This window comes from Suncus etruscus, chromosome 9, assembly GCF_024139225.1.
Source record: "Suncus etruscus isolate mSunEtr1 chromosome 9, mSunEtr1.pri.cur, whole genome shotgun sequence".
Taxonomy (NCBI): Eukaryota; Metazoa; Chordata; class Mammalia; order Eulipotyphla; family Soricidae; genus Suncus; species Suncus etruscus.
Window position 1 is genome coordinate 52,444,330 of NC_064856.1, and position 23,415 is coordinate 52,467,744.

At 41.9% G+C, this 23,415-nt stretch overlaps 1 protein-coding gene across 2 annotated transcripts in view; it reads left to right on the forward strand.

The window, feature by feature from the left end:
• The window catches only part of STIM1 (stromal interaction molecule 1), a 214,971-nt gene that overhangs the window by 159,624 nt on the left and 31,932 nt on the right, over positions 1-23,415 (forward strand). For both annotated transcript variants that reach the window (XM_049780499.1, XM_049780500.1), the window contains exons 4-5: positions 16,273-16,384; positions 20,772-20,887. In XM_049780499.1, coding sequence (XP_049636456.1) covers positions 16,273-16,384; positions 20,772-20,887 — 228 coding nt within the window. The remainder of the gene's footprint in view (positions 1-16,272; positions 16,385-20,771; positions 20,888-23,415) is intronic.

The window sequence follows — 23,415 nt, forward strand, 5'->3', positions numbered from 1 at the left end:
TTTGTTTAGCGGCATATTGAAACATTTTTCGGGATATACTGGGCGTATAAGATGACCCCCGATTTTCGGCTGACTTTTTTGTTTCAAAAGTTGTTTTATACACCGGAAAATATGGTACTTAGAAAAGGAAAGATTATTGAAATGACTCTACATACATTTACTGAATAAGACAATATAGTGACTGTACTGGGATTGGGAGAAGATGCTCCAAATAGATGTTGTTAGGTAGTTGGGGAGCACTGCTGATTCTCGGCCAACTAGGCTGGTGGTTTGGGTCAAGGATGTAAAAAGAAAAAGAAGAGAAGAAAAGAAAAGTGGAGGAGAAAGGCTAGGGATGTGGTTCAATTTGTAGAGCAGATGACCTCTATATGTCAATACCTAGATTTGATCCCAGATGATCTCATGTTCATGCTCTATTATTCTCACAGCTTGTATGAATTCATGTATATATATATATATATATATATATATATATATATATATATATAAATAAAAATATGTGATATACTCATGCATGCTCACATCTAATAAAGCAACTGTTAAAAATGGTTCCAACGATGTGTTGCAGCTTGTACTGGGCAGTGCTAAAGGCCTACAGTGCTAAAGGCCTACCTGGCAGCACTGCTAGGTGTGGCCCCAAAGCAAAAGGAGTAGGTTTTCTTAGTAGAAACTCAGTATAATGATAGGTAAAGCATTCCTGGTATTCTTTGAAAGTTCACATAGAAGTAGTGGGAAGGAGAGTAGTGGCCAAGAAAGGGAAAAAAGAGAGACAATCATAATACTAGAGGACAATTCAAGAAAATTTTCTGCTAAGAATTTTTTTCTGGAGGCCTGAGTGGTAGCACAGCAAGTAGGGAGGGCATTTGCCTTGCATGTGAACCTGGGTTCAATCTGCAGCATCCCATATGGTCCCCCGAGCACCACCAGGAATGACTCCTACGCACAGAGCCAGGAGCAAACCCTGAGCACTGCTAGGTGTGTCCCAAAAACCAAAAAATGTTTTTTTATTTCAGGAATCAGCAATTGGAATATGGCCATATACATTTTTGATTATAAGAAAAAGATAGGGGCCAGGCGGTGGCGCTCGAGGTAAGGTGCCTGCCTTACCTGCGCTAGCCTAGGAGACGGACCGCAGTTCGATCCCCCGGCGTCCCATATGGTCCCCCAAGCCAGGAGCGACTTCTGAGCGCATAGCCAGGAGTAACCCCTGAGCGTCACCGGGTGTGGCCCAAAAACAAAACAAAAAAAAAAAAAACAAAAAAAAAAGAAAAAGATAGGTAATAAAGTGACATTTTATGAGTCAGTCCCTTCCCCACTAAGGAGCAGAAAAATATTGTTTAGTGTATATAGCAGACTTAAATTGAGAAATGATGTATAGGTACTATTTTAGATTTGCTTACTATGCATCAATCAATCTAGGTAGTTTGACAAAATACAAGTGCGAATCTTTTTGTTTAGATTCCTTCTAACAATTTGCTTCTTTATTCAGAGCAAGGCCCCTGATCTCTACAGGGTGATGATTTCCAGAGCCATGAAAAAGTTTGTAATATTCTGGTCTCAATCCTCTAGTCACAAAATGGTCTTTGAAGACACGAGGGCTGCATTCAGAGTCAGGCTATTAGGCATAAGACATGTGGATTGTAGGAGCCCATCAGGAACAAAGCTGTTCCACTTTCCAGGGGAATTAAAAAATTCAGCCAAATTTTGGATTTTGAGGACACAACTAAGCTAAGTTCTTTAAGGAAGAGCTATATTAGCAAAGCTAAGGAAAGATCCAAATGAGGCCAGAAATCTAAGCAACAGACTAGGGTATTATATTTTTCTAATGGACTGCTTGAATTGGCATATATCTAAACTTTGTTCATTCTTTATCTCTAAGAGTCTTTGTTCAAAAGTCGGATATGGCATAGTTTGGACCACAGACTTGAAAGGGCAATGGTAGTGAGAGGGTGTTGGTGGGGGCCTGATGAGATGCAGCAGTTTATAATATATATATTTGTCACTCTGAGATAGGGAAATAATAGATAGTTCTTTAAAGAAAAGGATGCTAAGCATTTTTTTTATTTATTTATTTTTGGTTCTTGGGCCACACCCGGTAACGCTCAGGAGTTACTCCTGGCTATGCGCTCAGAAGTTGTTCCTGGCTTGGGGGACTATATGGGATGCCAGGGGATCGAACCGCGTCCATCCAAGCCAAGCTAGCGCAGGCAAGGCAGGCACCTTACCTCTAGCGCCACCGCCTGGTCCCTAAGCAGTTTTTTAATAAAATTTTATTTGGGGAGCTCCCAGTTGGTGCAGCGAGTGTCTGAAGCAACTCCTCCTGATACTTGGTTAAATAGCAAGTGGTGCTTGTCAGGGGACATATAATGTCTGGGGTTGCATTCAAGCCCTTGCCCATGAAAGGCATGTACACCTAACCTCTGAGTTATCTTTAAAAATCCACTCAAGAGGAGCTAGAAAGATAGCACAGTGATAGGGCATTTGCCTCGCACACAGCCGATCCACAAGATGGTGGTTCGAATTCCGGCATCCCATAGGTTCCCCCGTGCCTGCCAGGAATGATTGCTAAGTGCAGAGCCAAGGGTAACTCCTGAGTGCTGCCAGGTGTGACCCCCCCCCCCCCAATAAATCCACTCAAGGGCCAGAGAGATAGTACAGTTGGTAGGGTGATTGCCTTGCATGTTGCTGACCCGGATTTAATCTCTAGAACCCCATATGGTCCCCTGAGCCCCACTAGGAGTGATCCCTAAGCATAGAGTCAGGAGTCAGGAGTCAGTCTTGAACACAGCCTCCCAATCAAAAACCAAAGAAACAAACCAAAAAAGTCCATTTAGGGGCCTAAGAGATAGTACAAGGAATAAGGTGTATTCCCTGGTTCCACGAGCACAACCAGGAATGACTTTAAAAGCACAGAGCCAGAAATCGCCCTGAGCCAGGTGTGGTCTTAAAGTAAAAAGAAAAAGGGGCTGGAGAGATAGCATGGAGGTAAGGCGTTTGCCTTTCATGCAAAAGGTCATCAGTTCGAATCCCGGCATCCCATATGGTCCCCCGTGCTTGCCAGGAGCAATTTCTGAGCATGAAGCCAGGAGTAACCCCTGAGCACTGCCGGGTGAGACCCAAAAACCAAAAAAAAAAAAAAAAAGTAAAAAGAAAAAATGGGCTGGAGGTGGGGCATTTGCCTTGCATGCAGAAGAAAGTGGTTCGAACCCGGCATCCCATATGTTTCCCGAGCCTGCCAGGAGCGATTTCTGAGCATAGAGCCAGGAGTAACCCCTGAGCACTGCCTGGTGTGACCCAAAAACAAAAAAACACAAAAAAATCCATTTATTGTTTATATATTTGAACTGCTACAGTGACAGAGATCTTTGTGGTAGGGTGATGTCAGACCCTGCCTAAAAGAGTTTATTTCTAAAGTGTGGCTTTCATTTTTTGTTGTTTGTTTGTTTTTGTTTTTGGGCCACACCCGATGACGCTCAGGGGTTACTCCTGGCTATGCGCTCAGAAGTTGCTCCTGGCTTGGGGGACCATATGGGACACTGGGGGATCGAACCGTGGTCCATCCTAGGCTAGCACAGGCAAGGCAGGTACCTTACCTCTAGCGCCACCACGCCGGCCCCAGCTTCCTTTTTTTTTTTTTTTGGTTTTTCGGGTCACACCCGTTTGATGCTCAGGGGTTACTCCTGGCTAAGCACTCAGAAATTGCCCCTGGCTTGGGGGGACCATATGGGACACCGGGGGATCGAACTGTGGTCGCGATCTTTCCTTGGCTAGCACTTGCAAGGCAGACATCTTACCTCTAGCGCCACCTCGCTGGCCCCATGCTTCCATTTTTTTTTAAAAAGAGTGTATCATTACTGTTCTTTTTTTCCTTTCCAGAACATGAGACTTTAAAAGATACTTTCTGCCAAAGAAAGCATATTTCTTTCTTTCCTAAAGAATATTTTTATTACAGCTTAGATAATATGGTTATAGTATTAACCTTATTAAACCATAGCATTAAGTTTATGGCTTTGATATGCGACTTCTGTACTTCACCAACACCCAAGTCCCCCAAAACCCTCCACCATGGTCCTTAAGTCACTTTTGGTCTACCACTTCCTTTTCTCCCCTACACTTCCAATTATTAGCAATCTCAATTTTGTAATCCAAAGCCAAGAGGTTTGATACAGTCTATTCCAGGGGTCTCAAACTCAATTTACTTGGGGGCCACAGGAGGCAAAGTCGGGGTGATCCTTGAGTGCAAAGTCAGTAGTAAGCCTTGAACATTGGGGGGTGTGACCCAAACAACTAAAACAAAACAAAACAAAAAAAGGTTCCTCTAGGGCAGGGCCACAAAATGTTGTACAGAGGGCCACAAAGGGCCCGCGGGCCGTGAGTTTGAGACCCCTGCTCTAGGGGTTGGCTTCTCTGATTGTGTATAGTATTGTCATTTTGCCCAGAGATATAGTGTTTTATCTTTCTGGAGGCCACATTGACAGGCTCATGGTGATGAGAGACTTATGACTGTAGCTCACTCTTTGGCTTGCTTGTATTTCTGGCGTTTTGACATCTGAGTCATTTTAGAGACTGTATCTGTTCTAAGCTCTCCTTGCCAAATTCTGGTGCCTCATTGCCTCCATTCACAGTCAAAGATGCCCTTTGCTTCTATCAATTTATTCCTTCTTTTGGTCCAGGGATTCTCCCTACTTTCTCTTTTAAAATGAGAAAGTAGAAACATATGTGTGTGTGTGTGTGTGTGTGTGTGTATGTGTATTATATATCTGTATTTGCCACTGTGTCATACATTTTGCTTGTATATGCTTTAAGTACCTAATAATTTTTTTAAGATTTTTTTCAGTTTTGACAGGTTTTATTTTTATTTCTTTATTATTTTAACTAAAATTTTTTTAGAGGGGCCAGAGCGGTGGCTCAAGCAGTTTGGTGTTTGCCTTGCATGCGGCTGACCCAGGACGGACTGCGGTTTGATCCTACGACGTTCCATATGGTTCTCTAAGCCAGGAGCGATTTCTGAGCATATTGCCAGGAGTAACCCCTGAGTGTCACCAGGTGTGGCCCAAAAAACAAAAAAAAAATATTTTTTTTAGATAGTGTTTAAACATAAAACCTTTGGGCCTGGAGAGATAGCACAGCAGTAGGGCATTTGCCTTGAATACAGCCCATCCAGCACTGATGGTGGTTCGATTTCCGGCATCCTATATGGTCCACCGAGCCTGCCAGGAGTAACTCCTGAGCACTGCTGGGTGTGCCTCTCCCCAAGGAAAAAGAAAAAAGAAATTTAAAATAAGGGGGCCCGGAGAGATAGTACACCAGTAAGATGTTTGCCTTGCATAAGGCCAACCCAGGACAGATGATGGTTCGATTTCCATTTGGTTTCCCAAGCCTGCCAGGGGCAATTTCTGAGCCAGAGCACCATTGGATATGGCCCCCCCAAAAACAAAACAAAACAACAAAACAAAACAAAGAAGTAGAATAGAGGCCAAAGCAATAGTACAGCACATAGAGCACTTGCCTTGCATGTGGTCGACTCAGGATTGATTTCTAGCCCCCCATATGATCCCCCACACCTGTCAGGAGTAATCCCTGAATACAGAACCAGGAATAATAAACCCCCTCAAAGACACTAAAATATAAAAGAGAATTAAAATATTTTATCTTACCTATTTTTATTTTATGTCTAGTAATCTTTATTTCTTTGTTCAAACACTAGTTTCTTATTATATCAGCTTTTTATCATCTAGGAACTTATTTTAGTAATTTTTATTTATTTGGGGGGGCATACTTATCTGTGTTTAGTTGCAGTTCTGATCATTTGCAGTTCTGGGGCAAGCACTTTAACCCATCACTGTTCTTGTGTTACTTCTATTTCACCTCTTCCCTCTTCCCTCAAAGACAGAAATTGAAATAAAATTTCCTTGAGGGGCAGGAGTGATAGCATAGCGGTAGGGCTTTTGCCTGGCTGACTCAGGATGGTACCGGGTTAGATTCCTGGCATCCCTTATGGTCCCCCGAGGCTGCCAGGAACGATTTCTAAACTCAGAGCCAGGAGTAACCCTTGAGTACCACTGGGTGTGCCCCCTCCCCAAAAAACATTCCTTAAGGTTTTTTTTCCTGGCTTGTTGAAGCTCTTTTTCTTTTCCTCATTAATTTAACTATAGACTGTTTAGAGCCCATTATTAGAGTCCACTGTGTTTAGATTTGGTCTTCTGTTTATTTTAATGTAGTAGTTGAGCAGTGATTTTCAACAAGGGCAATTTTGTCCTCCATGGAACATTTGGCAGTATCTGGAGACTGTTTTATTGATATGACTGGCAGCATGCTACTGGCATCTAGTCGGTAGATGCCAGGTATATTGTTAAGCACCCTACAGGACATAGGACAGCCCACTACAACAAAGAGTTACCCTGTTCAGAATGTCAGTGGTACAGAGATTGTGAAACCCTGATCTTGCATGATTTCTGCCTGTTTTCACTGCAGTATGGGCCATGGTAGAGAAGTTCCTGCATGCCAAGGGCCTATGCTCAGACTTGTATCCAGGCGTCCTCCTAGTAGACAAAAGGCTCTTGCAGCACTGCTGGCCTCAGGCCTTTCCAGCAATAAAAAAGTGGCCTTCTTTCCACTCCACATGTGGTAGAAAGGTCCCTTTGTGCTAGATAAGGCAAGATCCATTGGCATCAGGAGTCATCTGTTCGCTGTACTTTACAGGCTAGTGCATGTCTGTGTCTCATCATCTGTGTTCATGTTTCTATGCCAAAATACATAATACTTCAGACTATAGTAAATCATCACATCCATGATATGTATGGATACACACACATATACACACACACATTTTTTAGGAATAGTGTCTGTTACACTTTTACTTCCCTCAATACTTTTTTAATACCCTACACTGTCATCTGTCTTAACTCTTTTTTTGGTTTATGGGTCACACCTGGCAGCGCTCAAGGGTTGCTCCTGGAATCTATGCTCAGAAATCTCCTGGCAGGCTCAGAGGACCATATGGGATGCTGGGATTCAAACCACTGTCCTTCTGCATGCAAGGCAAATGCCTTATCTACATGATATCTCTCCAGGTAGCATTTTTAACATTTAATGTTTTTTGAAATAAATTTTACATTTTAACATTTTTTTGAAATACATTTCTTACCATTGGTCTGAAAATTAGAAAGTTAGCCAAGAAATAATTAAATATGCTTCACCCAAGACTCCTCACCTAAGTCTTGTAGGATGCAGTCTGAGTGCACCATACTATACTATACTATACTATACTATACTATACTATACTATACTATACTATACTATACTATACTATACTATACTATACTATACTATACACACTCAGCTTCATTTATTTCCCCCTAGAGGATTGGTCTCTCTCCTGTTATGCCTCTATTTTTTTTTTTTTTTGTGGTTTTTGGGTCACATCCGGCAGTGCTCAGGGGTTACTCCTGGCTCCATGCTCAGAAATTGCTCCTGGCAGGCACGGGGGACCATATGGGACGCTGGGATTCGAACCGATGACCTCTTGCATGAAAGGCAAACGCTTTACCTCCATGCTATCTCTCCAGCCCCCTGTTATGCCTCTAAAAGTAATTCCATTTACCTCCAAAGTTGTTTATAGATTTTTTCTCCTGAATTCAGCATCCTCTTGAGGACATCAAGACATTAAACATTTTTACCTCCTGGGGCCGGAGAGAGAGAATAGCAGTAGAGTATTTGCCTTGCACATGGCTGACCCAGGAGGGACCCAGTTCGATTGCCAGCATCCCTGTGATTCCCCAGCCTGCCAGGGGCGAATTTTGAGTGCAGAGCCAGGAATAGCTCCTAAGTGCCACTGGGTGTGGCCTAAAAACCAATCAATCAATCAATAAAGTTTAGAAAAACATTTTTGCCTCCAACTTTGTTTTATTTAGGATGTTTCCCCAAGTGCCTCTGTGCTGGGCTTTACTGTACAGATAGAGAATAGGAGTATGAAGAAGCAGGGCCCTGCCTTCTTCTTTAGCTTATAGGAGAGCAACAGGAACAACCTAAGAGGAATGCCTGTATTTTGATAAGCATCTTGGAAGTTAACTATATATAACTATGGTGTATATATTATGTATATATATTTAAATATAAAATATTTGTCTAAATATATTATTGCTTCTTTTTCTTATGAAAGCTCACAATTCCAAGGACTTTTTTGTTTGTTTTTGTTTCTGGGCCATCATGAGTGGTACTTAGGGATTATTCCTGGCTCTATACTCAGGGATCATTCTTGGCTGATCTAGGGACCATATGAGGTGCCAGAGATCAGCCCAGGTTGGCCATTTGCAAGGTACACAGCCTACCACTATACTATTGTTCTGAGCTCTCTGAGGACATTTTTGGAATTCCTCATTTTGAGTACATTTTTATTGTTACCACTGCATACTAAACACCATTTTAGAAACAGTAACATGAATTGGCAAAAAGAAACAGGGCATGGTTTACAACTTAAGTGTTTCCTGACTGTTAATGGGAAGATAGGTTGAACTATAATGAATGACAGATTTTGGCAGACTCTAAGAGATGAGGATGACTCTCACCATTTCATACTTCTTTAAAACATTTTTGGCTTCTTTCTGCTCAGAGAAGTGATTTTGCTAAACTTAAGGAATATACAAATTTCTTTCAGGAAAATAATTTAACTTCAATTATCTTGTATTGCCAACTTAAATAATTTTTATTATAGGGCCGTAGTAGTGGCGCAGAGCAGTGCCAGAGCTAGCCTAGGATGGACCGCGGTTTGATCCCCCAGCGTCTTATATGGTCCCCCAAGTCAGGAGCGATTTCTAAGCGCATAGCCAGGAGTAACCCCTGAGTGTCACTGGGTGTGGCCCCCCAAAAAACACAAAAAAATATTTTATTATAATAATATTTAAATATGTATAAACTTAAAACAAAGTTTAATTAAAAAACAAAGTACAAGTTTATATTTAACATTTGTAAGCAAATATAAGCTAAAGCAGATTTATACAGTAAATAAAGACAAAGTCATACTTTTTTTTTTTTCCCTCTGAAACTCAATTGCTCCAAGACTCTTCATTTCAGCTTGCTTGTGTTATTGGATTTTAGTTCATGACTCAGTCCTCTCACCACTTTCACTATTCATACTATTATGAAATTTGTTTTCACGCAATGTATATTTTGATGTCACTTGATTTTAACTGTGGCTGAACATTTATTACATATTAATTTTACTTTTCTTTTTCATGTTGTCTCTTGACAAAGTCTGATCATAAATGTGTTATTGTATGTCTAAATACCACATAATATTAAATTTTTAATCTTATTATTTTTTGGCCACGCCCAGCAGTGTTCAGGTATTATTCTTTTTTTTTTTTTTTTTTTTTTTTGTTTTTGGGTCACACCCGGCAGTGCTCAGGGGTTATTCCTGGCTCCAGGCTCAGAAATTGCTCCTGGCAGGCACAGGGGACCATATGGGGCGCCGGGATTCGAACTGATGACCTCCTGCATGAAAGGCAAACGCCTTACCTCCATGCTATCTCTCCGGCCCCTAGGTATTATTCTTGACTCTGCACTCAGAAATCACTCCACGCAGACTGGAAAGACCATGTGGGATGCTGGAGATCTAATCTGGATGGGACACGTGCATAGAAAACGCCTTACCCACTTTACTATATTCTCGGCTCTTTATTTTTTTTATTTTATTTTTTTTTTTGGTTTTTTGGGTCACACCCGGCGGTGCTCAGGGGTTACTCCTGGCTGTCTGCTCAGAAATAGCTCCTGGCAGGCTCAGGGGACCATATGGGACACCGGGGTTCAAACCAACCACCTTTGGTCCTGGATCGGCTGCTTGCAAGGCAAACGCCGCTGTGCTATCTCTCCGGGCCCAGGCCCCTTATTTTTTTAAAGGATTGTTTTTATGATGATCCATTTGAAAAATCATAATTTTATTAAAGAACAGTTAATAATAGGGGTCAACATGCTATGAATATGATTTGCCATGTTTTAAACGACTACTCAGTAATTATTTCAGTTAGAATTGGCCTCTGTTGTAATAGAAATTTTTTTCTATTTAAAAAAAGGAGAGGAGAAAATTTACTAGTTGCACAAACTGGAAAATCTTTGAATAGGATTGTCTGCAGGATGAGGTGATGCAAGTGTTTAAGTGATGTCATCTAGGTCCATCTTTTGCTCAAAATTCCCATTATATGAAAGCTTAACTTTTGTTTTGTTCTGGGCTGGTTATATATCTTAGCAGTAGAGGGATTTTTTTGTTTTTGTTTTTGTTTTTGGGTCACTACCTGGCAGCACTCAGGGATTACTTCTGGCTCTATGCTCAGAAATTGCTCCTGGCAGGCTTGGGGGACATATGGGATGCCGGGATTCAAACCACTGTCCTTTGCATGAAAGGCAAACGCCTTACCTCCATGCTATTTCTCCGACCCAGGAATTTATTTTTTAAGTGTGAGACCCTCAGCATCCTTCTTTTCCTCTCAGAAGAGATATATCCTTTCCTAGTAATGTGTCCATCTTTGTAGTTAGGAAGATAAGTGAGTTAATATGTGTAACAGACTTAGAGTGGTACCTGTCACATTGTAAGCACTCTGAAAAGGATGCATTATTAAATTACTATTTTATTGTGTTGTTGTTGTTGTTGTTATTATTATTATTATTATTATTTTGGTTTTTGGGTCACACCCAGCAGCGCTCAAGGGTTACTCCTGGCTCTATGCTCAGAAATTGCTCCTGGCAGGCTTGGGGAACCATATGGGATAACAGGATTCGAACCACCGTCCTTCTGCATGCAAGGCAAATGCCCCACCTCCATGCTATCTCTTCGGCCCCCTGTTGTTGTTGTTGTTGTTATTTATTATTATTATTATTTGGTTTTTGAAAGGCCATACCTAGCAACACTTAGGGGTTACTCTGGACTTTGTGCTCAGAAATCGCACCTTGTAGGCTTGGGAGACCATATGGGATGCTGGGGAATTTCACTGAGGTTCGTTCTGGGTTGTCTGTGTGCAAAGCAAACCCTACCTCTGTGCTATCTCTCTGGCCCCGTATTATTAAATTATTGTACTCAGAATAGTTTAATGCAGATGAAGGATAGTAGTAGAACAAGTTCAGCCAAAATCATGGAATTCAGAGCCAAAGATTTGGCTCTCTGTAGAACAGATTCCTAACATGTGCAAGCCCCTTAATTTCATTCCTGCATCTTATGTACCCCACCACTCCCAAGTACTAATAGGTGTAGTCCCAGTGGATCCCTCCAAGCACAGTTTGCTGTGGCCCATATTTAAAAAAAAATCATGGAATTCAAGTTTTTCAGCTTCATCTTGGGTTAATGTGCTCATCTCTAAACAGAACACTGTGGCAGAAGGATGGAATGCTCTAATAGCTTGCTTCACTTACTCTGCTAGAAGCTGATTTATCTTTACTGGCAGCATATTGTCTAAGAGTAATGGAAGGGTGTCTCTCCTGGCTTAGATTCGGAGTGCTGTTGCTGCTCCCAAAAAGAAAGTGGATTCTTCTTTTGGGTGGTGGAGGGTGTCACACCTAGCAGCACTTGGGTTACTCCTGACTCAGAAATCACTTTTAGCAGGCTTGGGGAACCATATGAGATGCTGGGGATCAAATCCTTGTTGGCCGCATATAAGACAATGCCCTTCCCATTATGCTATTGCTACAGCCCAGAAAGTGAATTCTTTTTTTTTTGTTTGTTTGTTTGTTTTTGTTTGTTTTTGGGTTACACCTGGCAGCCCTCAGGGGTTACTCCTGGCTCTATGCTCAGAAATCGCTCCCGGCAGTCTGGGTGGGTGGGGGGACGGACAGACGGACGGACCATATGGGATACCAGGATTCGAACCACCGACTTTCTGCATGAAAAGCAAACGCCTTACCTCCATGCTATCTCTCCGGCCCCATGAAAGTGAATTCTTATGGTAAAAATGACAACTCTGATTGGAGAGAATATATAGGGTATTTGTCTCACATGTAGCAGATCCATTGTTTGAGCCTGACACTCCATGTGGTCTCCAAATTATCCCTAAGAGTGACTCCTGAGAATTGCCAGGTATAGGGCCGGCATGGTGGCACTAGAGGTAAGGTGCCTGCCTTGCCTGCGCTATCCTAGGACGGACCGCGGTTCGATCCCCCAGCGTCCCATATGGTCCCCTAAGCCAGGAGCGACTTCTGAGTACATAGCCAGGAGTAACCCCTGAGTGTTACCGGTGTGGCCCAAAAAACAAAACAAAAAAAAAAATAAAAACCAAAACAAAGGAGAATTGACAGGTATGGCACATACACAAAAAAAGGACCACCCCAGAGTTTTTAAATCCTAATTGTGCTCATGTGCTGTCATGACAGTTTCCTAGAGGATGCAGCTTAGCCTCTGTGGTTTATATATTTTAGTGGGTAACATTTATCTTGAAATTTTAGTTTGCAATTATGAAAATATTTTTGTGTAGCAACATCAGTTTTAAACTCTGGGTTATTTTGTGTAAAATATCTAAATTTGAAATATATGGTTGATATGAGGTATAATATGTCCTAAAATTTCAGGCAAATATCTTCTGTTGTGATTATTTCATATGTAATATAGTCATAATTTTTGCAATATGGTTATGTACACAAAATAACTGAGGTTGGGACTTTTACTACCTTGAATATAGACAGACTCCAGAATAATTTTTATTGTTAACTTTGTTTATAGCTTAAAGTCAAAGTAAAAATATAAAATAGGGGCCGGGTGGTGGCGCTGGAGGTAAGGTGCCTGCCTTGCCTGCGCTAGCCTAGGACGGACCGCGGTTCGATCCCCCGGCGTCCCATATGGTCCCCCAAGAAGCCAGGAGCAACTTCTGAGCGCATAGCCAGGAGTAACCCCTGAGCGTCACAGGGTGTGGCCCAAAAACAAAAACAAAAATATATATATATATATATATATATAAAATAGAAACATTTTCTTTTTTTTTGAAACATTTTCATAGTAAATAATTTTTCACATGGAACTTTCTTTAGTGATTTGTGTTATTCATGATGCTCAATACATTAGTCACTGGGAACTTGAAATGTGTGGCTAATGCCATTGAGGAAATAGAATTTTAAATTAACTTTTATTGATTTAAATTTAATGACTACTTATATCTCTACTTCTCAGCATATCTCTGGTTAGCAATAATGTTATATAAGAGGATGAGGAAAGGGGTTGGAAAGATAGCATGGAGGTAAGGTGTTTGCCTTGCTTGCAGAGGACGGTAGTTCGAATCCCAGCATCCCATGCGGTCCCCCAAGCCTGCCAGGTGCGATTTCTGAGCATGGAGCCAGGAGTAACCCCTGAGCACTGCCGGGTGTGACCAAAAATCAAAAACAAAAAAACAAAACAAATAAAAAAGAGGATGAGGAAAAATAAGCTGACATACTTTATATTAAGATGTATTCCGGGGCTGAAGAGATAGCATGGAGGTAGGGTGTTTGCCTTGCACGCAGAAGAATGGTGGTTTGAATCCTGGCATCCCATATGGTCCCCCAAGCCTGCCAGGAGCGATTTCTGAGCATAGAGCCAGGAGTAATCCCTGAGCGCTGCTGAGTGTGACCCAAAAACAAAAACAAAAAGAAAAAAAAAAGATGTATTCCAAGTATATAATTTATGTAAGAGAGGAGGAGAGGTCTATAGATTCTTACTTTTATATAACTGAAACCAAGAGAAACCCGAGGCAGGCCTATCTCAGGACAATACTAATAGTTTTTTTTTTTTTGGTTTTTGGGCCACACCCGGTAATGCTCAGGGGTTACTCCTGGCTATGTGCTCAGAAGTCGCTCCTGGCTTGATTACTAATAGTTTTGTGTTTTTTCTTTTTTTGTGGGGGGGGGGGGGGAGTCACACCCGGAAGTGCTCAGGGGTTCCTCCTTGCTCTAAGCTCAGAAATTGCTCCTGGCAGGCTCCGGGAACCACATGGGATGCCGGGATTTGAACCACTGTCCTTCTTCATGCAAGGCAAACACCTTACCTTCATGCCATCTCTCCGGCCCCTACTAATAGTTTTTTTTTTTATTAAGTGGAAGAAGTCAAGATCATGTGCTTTAATTTTAGTTTTCTTTGTATTTTTTACTGTGTCTTGGACCACAACCAACAGTGCTCAGGACTTACTCCTGATTCTGCACACAGGGTTTACTCCTGGTGGGCTCAGGTGTCCAATATGTAGTGCCAGGTATTAAACCTGGGTCAGCTGGTGTAAGGCAAAGCCTATCAGCTGTACTATTACTCTGGGCCCTCAGTTTTTTTTTTTTAATAGTTTGGAGCCACAGATGATGGTGATCTGTGCTCCATGCTTTGTACTCAGTGGTACTCACGAGAACATGTTTGAAGCAAGGCCTCTGGCATACAAGCATTCACAGTAGCCATTTCAACTATTTCCCTAGTCCTTCAGTTTTCTTTTGCCACTACTTTCCATATATTCTGTGTTCTTTTTTTTTTTAATGGTTTTGGTTTTTGGGCCACACCCTGTGGCATTGAGGGGTTATTCCTGGCTCTTTGCTCAGAAATTATGCCTGGCATGCTCTGGGAACCATATGGGATGCTAGGGATCAAACCCATGTCAGCTGCATGCAAGGCAAACGTCCTACCTGCTGTACTATTGCTCCTGCCTCAGTATGTATTTTATATTCTAAACAAATTTCACATTTATTCTTTGCATATGTCATTGTTTTTTATCTTGTACATCCATGAAATAATTTTTTTTGTTTTGTTTTTGTTTTTGTTTTTGGGCCACACCCGGTAACGCTCAGGGGTTACTCCTGGCTATGTGCTCAGAAGTTGCTCCTGGCTTGGGGGACCATATGGGACACCGGGGGATCGAACCGCGGTCCGTCCAAGGCTAGCGCAGGCAAGGCAGGCACCTTACCTTTAGCACCACCGCCCAGCCCATCCATGAAATAATTTAAGTGAGTGATTCCTAATTTATCATGTCTGACTCTGAACCTCTAAGCAATTATTTTCTTTTTCCTTGTGCTTTCTGAAAATTCTTTATCAGAATCTATAGTCTGCTTTTGCTGTTTTGTTTGTTTGTTTGTTTTTGGGTTTTGGGCCACACACAGTGGCAGCAGCACTCAGGGTTTATTTCTGGCTTTGCACTCAGAAATCGCCCCTAGACGGCTCAGGGGACCAAATGGGATGCTGGGGATGGAATCCGGGTCCGTCCCGGGTTGAACATGCAAAGCAAATGCCTTACCACTATGCTATCACTTCGGCTCCTCAGGCTGTTGTTAATATCTTCAATGGAGGGGCTGGAGTGGCAGCACAGCGGTACACGTTTGCTTTGCACGCAGCTGACCCAGGATGGACTTGGGTTCGATCCCCAGCATTCCATATGGCCCCTTGAGCCAGCAGTGATTTCTTTCTTTTTTTTTTCCTTTTATTTTTTTTCTTAGCAGTGATTTCTGAGCATCGAGCCTGGAGTAACCCCTGAGCATCGCTGCTGGGTGTGGCCCCCAAAACAAACAAACAAAATATCTTCAATGGGATAGGGAACTGACTTCTTGAAGTCTTAGCATTAAGTGTGCCTGTGTGAATGCTAGTCGAATAAATAGATGGATAATTCGTTCTCTATACTGGTCGCATTTACAATAAAAGAATATTTATCAGATGCATTATTGGGCAAAAAATAAGGATAGAACTAAAATTGTCAACAGGGACCTAAACTTGAACAATCTAACCTTAAAGGGCCTGTTATACTGGCAGGCCAGGGGGCAAATGGTGGTGATATAGGATATCTGGGTCCATTGGTGGAGGGAGGTTGACACTGGTGGTGGGAATGGCCTTGACTCACTCTATATCTGAAATTCAACTCTGAAGGACTCTGTAGATCACAATTGTTTCAATAGAATAGAATTAAAAAATACTTTATAGTCAACTTTGCTGAGGTATAATTTTCATAAGACAATAACTATAAAATATGATCTAGTGAACTTTGATAAATGTATTTTTTGTGTATCTTCCACATTAAAAATAAAGAACATTTTCACTTCCCTAAACATTCCTTTTGTTCTATCTGAATCAAATATACTCCTCTATAATATATATATATATATATACTCTAACTCACAGCTGATCTATTTTTAATCACAATAGTGGTTTATATAGACTTCTTTCATACTTAGGATTTTGTGGATGAGAGACAGATATTAAATGTATAAGCATATGTTTGATGTTATGATCAGTATGACTATACTAAGTGCAAGCAGAGTTTGGCATTTTGGAGTCATAGTTTTCCTCATTTCTTCCTACAGTGTACAACTGGACCGTGGATGAGGTGGTACAGTGGCTAGTCACATATGTGGAGCTGCCTCAGTATGAGGAAACCTTCCGGAAGCTTCAGCTCAGTGGCCATGCCATGCCGAGGTCAGGAGAACTCTGGTTTTGCTCACTTGGGGGGTACAGGTAGTGAACTGGTGCTGATCTGCCGTTTGGCCACCCTTTGCGGGTAAAATCGGTATACCTCAATTCTTCTCACATCTATTGTATATTTACAATGCAGCATCTATTTTCGGGGCTGGAGTGATGGCACAGCGGTAGTACATTTGCCTTGCATACAGCTGACCCAGGATGGACCTGGGTTTGATCCCCGGCATCCCACATGGTCCCCCAAGCCAGGAGCGATTTCTGAGTGCATGGCCAGGAGTAACCCCTGAGCGTCACTGGGTGTGGCCCCAAACCCCCCCCCCCCAAAAAAAGCATCTATTTTCTTAGTGATATTTCTGTCACTTCTAGAGATGGTACTAATAGCTTTCATTTTTTGAGGGCTTAGTACATGCCAGGCATGCTACTCCATACTTTATATTTCATTCATTTTTATTATCAGTCTCGTAAGGTAGGTAATATTGTACATAGATAGTAAACTGAGTAAGTAACTATTCTGAGTGCCCTGCTTTTCCTGTGTCTTCTTCCCCATGCTCCATGTGGTTGAGAATAGGCTTCCTGGAAATTGCAGTTAGTTCTATTTAACAAGCTTTACCTAGCATATATTATGTACCATGATCTCTTGTTGGGCCCTAAGGGGCAAAGAGATGCATTAGGCCTTAACCCTGTCTTGAGAAATTCCATGTTTACTAGAAGAGATAGTTTATTGAATAAATAATTGACCCTGGAGCTCTAGGATTTTCTTTCAAATTATTATATTTTTTGTTTGTTTTTTTGGGTCACACCCGGCATCGCTTAGGGGGTTACTCCTGGCTCTATGCTCAGAAATCGCTCCTGGCAGGCACGGGGGGACCATATGGGATTCCGGGATTCGAACCACTGTCCTCCTGCATGAAAGGCAAATGCCTTACCTTCACGCTATCTCTCCGGCCCTCTTTCACATTATTGATGGAAATAGCAGTATTGTTTTACATATATTAATCATTCTATCTTGAGGAATGGCTAGTAGGGTTTGGGTTAAAGCTTTAAAGTATAAGGGCTGGAACATTAGCATATTGAGTAGGGCACTTCACTTGCCTTGCATGTGCACAACAGATTCAATCCCCAGTATCCCATATGGTTCCCTGAGCCCACCAGAAGTGATTCCTGAGTGCAGAGCCAGAAGTAACCCCTGAGCATTGTCTTGTGGCCCCCCCCATAAAACAAAAACAAAAAACTCTCTAAATCTTAAGATAAAAAGTAATGCTCAAATCATGAACTTAGTTAGTCCTCCTGTGACTATGATTCTATCCAAGATTAGTCCCAGCCAGGATAGATATTGGAGTAAGGGAAGTTAACCACTGACACTTAATGATAGCAGAAAGCTGGCATCTGCAGTACACTGCAGCACGGAATTCAGTGTGGTAGTTTTAGGTCCATCACTAGACAGCATGATAAAGTGGGAAGAATATAGCAGACTTGAGTTCATTTCCTGGTTTCATTGCTGTTTTTTGGGCAAGTTACTCATGTATGAGTCTTTTTTCTTATCTGCAAAGTGGAGCTAATACTTTAGCTATATTCTTAAAGATCTGAAAATTAAATGAGGTTCTGTATAAAATCACAATCAGTAAGTTGTATTATCATAGCAATTTTTTATTTTTTTTATTTTTGGGCCACACCTGGTGGTGCTTAGGGGTTACTCCTGGCTATCTGCTCAGAAATAGTTCCTGGCAGGCACGGGGGACCATCTAGGATGCCAGGATTCAAACCAACAACCTTAGGCCCTGGGTTGCAAGGCAAACGCCGCTGTGCTATCTCTTCGGCTCCTTGTCATAGCAATTTAGAATATGTAGTAGTTGCTTAATAAATATGATCCTAGGGACTGAAGAGATATTACAAAGGATAAGGCACTCACCTTGCATATGGCTGACCCCCGTAGTATTAGCACCACAAGTAATGACCCCTGAGAACAGAGCTGAGAATAACCATACAGGTTGTGCCCCCCCCCCCCAAAAAAATAAATAAGGTTCATTTTCATTTTTTTTCCTCTTTTTGAGAAATAGGTTTTAGTTCATAGGTTTCTTTGAAACATCGATTATAAACAACACAACAGGGGCAGGGCGGTGGCGCTAGAGGTAAGGTGCCTGTCTTGCCTGCGCTAGCCTTGGACGAACCTCGGTTCGATCCCCCGACGTCCCATATGGTCCCCCAAGCAAGGAGCAACTTCTGAGCGTATAGCCAGGAGTAACCCCTGAGTGTCACCGGGTGTGGCCCAAAAACAAAACAAAACAAAACAAAAACAAAAAACAACACAACAACAACAACAACAAAATTTTGTGATTTGGATGAAGGCAGTATACCTAGTAGAAAAGCGGTATAGAGAAGAGTCCCAAGAACTTCCAAACTGGGGCCAGCGTGATAGCATAGTGGTAGAGTGTTTGCCTTGCAGGTGACTGATCAGGGCTCAATCCCCTGCATCTCATATGGTCTCCCGAGCCTGCTGGGAGTGATTTCTGAGCCCAGAGGCAGGAGTTACCACTGAGTGCCACTGATTGTGTCTCCTTCACCACCACCAACAAAATAATTTCCAAATTTGTAAGGGGCATCTGATTTTACTTACATCTAAAGCCTGAGTGGAGAGACCAAGCAGTTTATGGTCAGGGAAGTGAATCACTGATAGATCTGGAACCAGAAACTAGATCATCTGCACCTGACTGCTGCTCTCCCATTGCCACCCACCCACAGTGTCAGAGCACAGTGTCTCTCTGCTCCTTCTGTACGTGGGTGTGATTTCCGTGGCTAGAAAGGAAAGTGGTTTCTGTATACCCAGGTGGCAGTATAAATCACACATCTCAGAAACTTTATTTCTTCCCTGGGAAGCAAAAAATTGCATTAAAAAGAATACTAGGGGGCCAGAGAGATAGCATGGAGGTAAGGCATTTGCCTTCCATGCAAGAGGTCATTGGTTCGAATCTCGGTGCCCCATATGGTCTCCCGTGCCTGCCAGGAGCAATTTCTGAGCCTGGAGCCAGGAATAACCCCTGAGCACTGCCGGGTGTGACCCAAAAACCAAACACAAAATAAATAAATAAATAAAATAAAATAAAATAAAAAGAATACTAGTTGGTGAGGTGGCGCTAGAGGTAAGCACCTTGCAAGTGCTAGCCAAGGAAGGACTGCGGTTTGATCCCCGGCATCCCATATGGTCCTCCCAAGCCAGGGGCAATTTCTGAGTGCTTAGCCAGGAGTAACCCCTGAGCATCAAACCGGTGTGCCCCTTCCACCCCCCCCCCCAAAAAAAAAAGATCAAGTGCTAAAAAGAATACTAACTGAACTTGGGTGGCAGAAAATACTCAATCATGGGACTTAGAGTAGTAGTTTTTCAGCTTTGTATTTTTTGTTTTGTTTTGTTTTTTTGGGGGGCACACCCAGCAGTGCTCAGGGGTTACTCCTGGCTCTATGCTCAGAAATCTCTCCTGGCAGGCTGGAGGACTATATAGGCAAATGTCTTACTTCATACTATCTCTCCGGCCCCTCAGCCTTGTATTTTAATAGCTATTCCCTCCTGTTCCTGCTGTGTTCCAATAGATGAGAAACAAAATTATTTTCCCCAGGTCATTTTCTTGTTTACATACTTTCTCTCATAAGAGTTACCATTTACAATTACTGCTGAAGGTCATATAAATATAGTAATCTGATTGTGAATAAATTGCAGTGACTATGCATACAGGCAAACAAGACTAATTCATAATTTGTCGTCAGTAGGTTTATATTTAATAGAATTAGAATACTTCAGAGGTACCCAGAATCACTGAATCATACAGGGCCACATTATGACCTGGGATGGATAGGAGATTGTATTTTAAAATGGTAGAACAAGGAATCAATCAGATATATAGTAAACAATTCCTGGAAGGAAAAGTACACCAGAAAACTTACAACTGGGCATGGGAATGGTTGCATTTGGATAATCCTTTGAAATTAGAGTACTTAGAAATATACATGGGTAGAAGGGTAAACAAATTATTGGTAAAAGTAGGGGCCAGAGAGAGTACAAGTAGGTAGGGCACTAGCCTTGCATGTGGCTGATCTGGGTTCAATCTCTGACACTTTGTTCCTAGCCCTACTAGGAGTGATCCTTGAATGCAGAGCCAGGAGTAACCCTGAATACCACCAGGTTTGGCCCCCAAACAAATGAACTAGCAAAAAGTCTTTGTATATTCCCTGTTGAGATCCACTGGTTTAGATTCTGTATCCTACTGTTCAGAGGGGAGCATTGCCAATACCTTAAAGTCATGGGAATAATCCTGGAGAAAGTGTATTATAATATTACCAGGATCAGTTTTCATTTTACTGAAGCAAACTGACCCTCAACTTCTTGCTTCAACAGGCTAGCTGTAACCAACACCACAATGACAGGAACTGTGCTGAAGATGACAGACCGGAGCCATCGGCAGAAACTGCAACTGAAGGCTCTGGACACAGTGCTCTTTGGGCCTCCTCTCTGTAAGTCTTGCGTGTAAAGGACTATCTCATTGTGCCATGGAACCCATGGTTGTTAGCAGCTAAGCTGAGGTCCAGGATCTTTCAGGGACATCTACAAGATAGTGTTTTTACTTTTTGCACTAGTGTTAAGATACGAAATGATGTTGCATGCCCCCGACTTGGGACCAATTTCTAATACCACATATGGTTCCCTGAGCCCTGCCAGGAAAGATCCCTGAACTCAGAGCCAGGAGTAAACCCTGAGCAACTCTGGATATGGTCCTAAGCTCAAAATCATACATGCTTAATAAGAGTGTTGTATTTATTACAAATTATGAACATACATCAACCATATCATTATCATCCCAGAGTCTGCAGTTTTTAATGTGGTTCACATGGTGTTGGGTAGTCTGTGGATTTGGACACTTGTTTTATCACCATTATAGAATGATGCAAAATATGAATGTGTTCTGCCTATTTATCTCTCTTATTTCTCTTATTTTCCAGGCTTACATAATATAATGTATAGCCTGTATGTGACCTACTTTGCTAAGTGAGGTCAGAGGTCATCAGAAAACTGACATAAGCAGAACAGAGTATTAGAGCTGAGAAGATACCTCACAGCCGCTAGGAAAAGACACAGTAGAAAACAGACAAAAAATTAAAAATGACAAAATTGTGGAGAAATTAGAACCTTTATTAAATTACATTTCTAATGATAATTTAATGGATTGAGCTATGTGGAAACAGTTTAGACATTCCTCAAAAATTTAATTCCAGGGGCTGGAGAGATAGCATGGAGGCAAGGTGTTTGCCTTGCATGCAGAAGGACAGTGGTTCGAATCCCGGCATCCCATATGGTCTCCTGAGCCTGCCAGGAATGATTTCTGAGCATAGAGTCAGGAGTAACTCCTGAGTGCTGCCGGGTGTGGCCCAAAAGCCAAAAAAACAAACAAACAAAAAAACAATTAATTTCAGGGGACTTGAGTGGTAGCACAGTGATAGAGAATTTTCTTTGCACATGGCTGACCCAGGATGGATGCAGGTTCGAATCCTGGCATCCCATATGGTCCCCCTCAGCCTGCCAGGAGTGATTTCTTTCTCTCTTTTTTTTTTTTTTCCGTTTTTTTTGTTGTTGTTTTGGGCCACACCCATTTGACGCTCAGGGGTTACTCCTGGCTAAGCGCTCAGAAATCGCCCCTGGCTTGGGGGGGACCATATGGGACATCAGGGGATCGAACCACAGTTTGTTCCTTGGCTAGCGCTTGCAAGGTAGACACCTTATCTCTAGCGCCACCTTACCGACCCTGCCAGGAGTGATTTCTGAGCTGAGAGCCTGGAGTAACCCTTGAGCACTGCCAGGTGTAACCAAAAAAAAACAAAAACAAAATTTAATTCCAGGGGACATGAGTGATAGGGAATTTTCTTTGAACATGGCTGACCCAGAATGAAGGTAGGTTCGAATCCCGGCATGGTTCGAATTCCATATGGTCCCCTGTGCCTCCCTGCCAGTGGCGATTTCTGAACATAGAGCGAAGTGTAACCCCTGAGCACTGCCGGGTGTGACCCAAAAACCAAAAACAAAAACAAAAACAAAATTTAATTCCACGGTTATCATATAATCCAGCAAGTCCACATGTAGAAATATATCAAAGGAATTAAATAGGTACTCTAATAAGCAATTTATGTTCTTAGCAGTACTAGTCTAATAGTAGAAAGATGGAAGCAACTCAAATGACCATCAACTGGTGAATTGGAAAATAAATGTGTATTTTGATACAATAGATATTATATCTGTATGATATATAGAGATATAAAATAATAAATATTTTGATATAATTGATATAATAGCCAGTCAAAAAAAAGGAATGACGTTCTGATACATGCTTAATCATGGATTAGCCTTGAAATAGTCTATGTCAGGGGTCTCAAACTCGAGGCCCGCAGGCCCTTTGCTGCCCTCCGTACAACATTTTGTGGCCCTGCCCTAGAGGAATCTTTTTTTGTTTTGTTTTGTTTTAGTTGTTTGGGTCACACCCCCCAATGTTCAAGGCTTACTACTGACTTTGCACTCAAGGATCACCCCGACTTTGCCTCCTGCGGCCTGCAGGTAAATTGAGTTTGAGACCCCTGGTCTATGTGAAATCATACAGAGCATGGGACTAAAGCAATTGTACAGTGATTATGGCACTTGCCTTGAATATATAAAGCATCCCATATGTACCCCAACACCCACCAGGAATGATCCCTGAGTGTAGAGCCAGAAGTAAGTCTGAGCACCATCAGGTATGGCACAAAACAAACAAACAAACAAACAAACAAACGAAAACAGACAGAGCAAACCATATGGTATATGGTTCTATTTATGAAATACAAAGAATAGGAAAACTGACAAAAGAGAACATCAGATTAGCCAGAGCTGAGGGAAGGAGAAAATCTAACCATTGCTAGTGGATACTGACAGTTTTTAAAAATGTATGTATGTATGTATGTATGTATGTATGTATGTATGTATGTATGTATGTATGTATGTTTTTGGACCACACCCA